Source organism: Neopelma chrysocephalum, unplaced genomic scaffold (assembly GCF_003984885.1).
Source record: "Neopelma chrysocephalum unplaced genomic scaffold, ASM398488v2 Primary Assembly neopelma1_240, whole genome shotgun sequence".
Taxonomy (NCBI): Eukaryota; Metazoa; Chordata; class Aves; order Passeriformes; family Pipridae; genus Neopelma; species Neopelma chrysocephalum.
The window spans coordinates 22,378-23,728 of record NW_020897902.1 but is presented as its reverse complement, the minus strand read 5'-3'; the positions used below and the strand labels follow the sequence as shown (position 1 = coordinate 23,728).

The window sequence follows — 1,351 nt, the reverse complement described above, 5'->3', positions numbered from 1 at the left end:
CCATACTCGCGGCCCTGCGGGGTCTTGTACTCCACGGTGAAGCAAACCTCCTTCCCGATGAGCTTCTTCCGCAGGAACTCCCGGGCCGGGAAGCCCCAGGGCTGCAGGGGAAGCAGTGCCCGTCAGCCGGGGGGGGTCAAGGGCAGGAGGGGAACCCAGAGCCCCCCTCGGGGGCTCCTGCTCTGCTCCACGTGTGCCCCAGGGCTGTGCCAGAGCCCACGAGGATCCGACTCCTCGGGAGAAACACCCCCGCAGGGCTCACGGGGGCATTTCCAGCCGGGCTCGCGCTCCCCAAAAACCCCAAACCCCGAGCCCCGGGAGCTCAGCCCCGCTCCGGCAGCGGGTGGGCGGGAGCGCGGGCCGGGGGAGGGAACATGACGTGCTCACAAACAATTAGCGAAGCTGACAGGCGTAATTTTTGAAAAGAGTGACATTTAAAGGCTGTTTAGAAGACAAAACTCCCCGGGGAGAGCAATTAGCTGCCAGCGCTCCGCACCACCCCCGGCCTGGCAGGAGGGGGGCCGGGGCCGGTGGGGTGGGGGGTCCGGGCCGGGGTCCCTCTGGCACCAACCTGCTGCTCCCGGTCCTGCTGCACCCCCTTCCTGTCCCAAACCAGCAACCCCGGTCCCAGAGTAACACCCTGTGTCCCAAACCAACCCACCAGTGTCCCAAACACCCCCTGCGCCCCAAACCAGCCCCCTCAGGTACCAAACTAACCCCTTTGTGTCCCAAACACCCCCTACGCCCCAAACCAGCCCCTTTGTGCCCCAAACACCCCCTATGCCCCAAACCAGCCCCCTCAGGTACCAAACCAACCCCTTTGTGTCCCAAACACCCCCTACGCCCCAAACCAGCCCCATCAGGTACCAAATCAACCCCTTTGTGTCCCAAACCAACTTGCCATGTCCCAAATCAACCTCCCATACCCCAAACCAACCCCCTCGAGCCCCAAACCAGCCCCATCAGGTACCAAACCAACCCCTTTGTGCCCCAAACCGATTTGCCATGTCCCAAATAAACCTCCCATACCCCAAACCAACATCCCCACCCCAAATCAACCCCCCGTGCCCCAAAACGACACCTCATGCCCCAAACCAACCCCCTCGAGCCCCAAATCAACCCCCTCGAGCCCCCCTCATCCCGTCCCGGGCACGTGTGTGACCACAGAGTGGTGAGGAAGGAGAAATTCACCCCAAAACCCACCCTGGGGGGGGGGGCTGGAGCAGGGAAAGGACCCTTTGAAAGGTTGAGTGAAGGGCTGTGTCACCCCGTCCCCCCCAGCATCCCCAGGCCAGAGGGACCCACCCGTGCCCCCGTGGCAGCAGTTTGGGAAGGGGCAGCGCCCCTCCCA

The 1,351-nt window shown here is 63.8% G+C and overlaps 1 protein-coding gene across 1 annotated transcript in view; it reads right to left on the bottom strand.

Moving 5' to 3' along the window:
- SND1 (staphylococcal nuclease and tudor domain containing 1) overlaps positions 1 to 1,351 on the bottom strand; it is a gene marked incomplete at its 3' end in the record, with an annotated part of 49,683 nt that overhangs the window by 34,638 nt on the left and 13,694 nt on the right. Inside the window, exon 3 of the mRNA XM_027703559.1 lies at positions 1 to 101. This exon is cut by the window's left edge and continues 13 nt beyond it. Within this exon, the coding sequence (XP_027559360.1) occupies positions 1 to 101 (101 nt within the window). The remainder of the gene's footprint in view (positions 102 to 1,351) is intronic.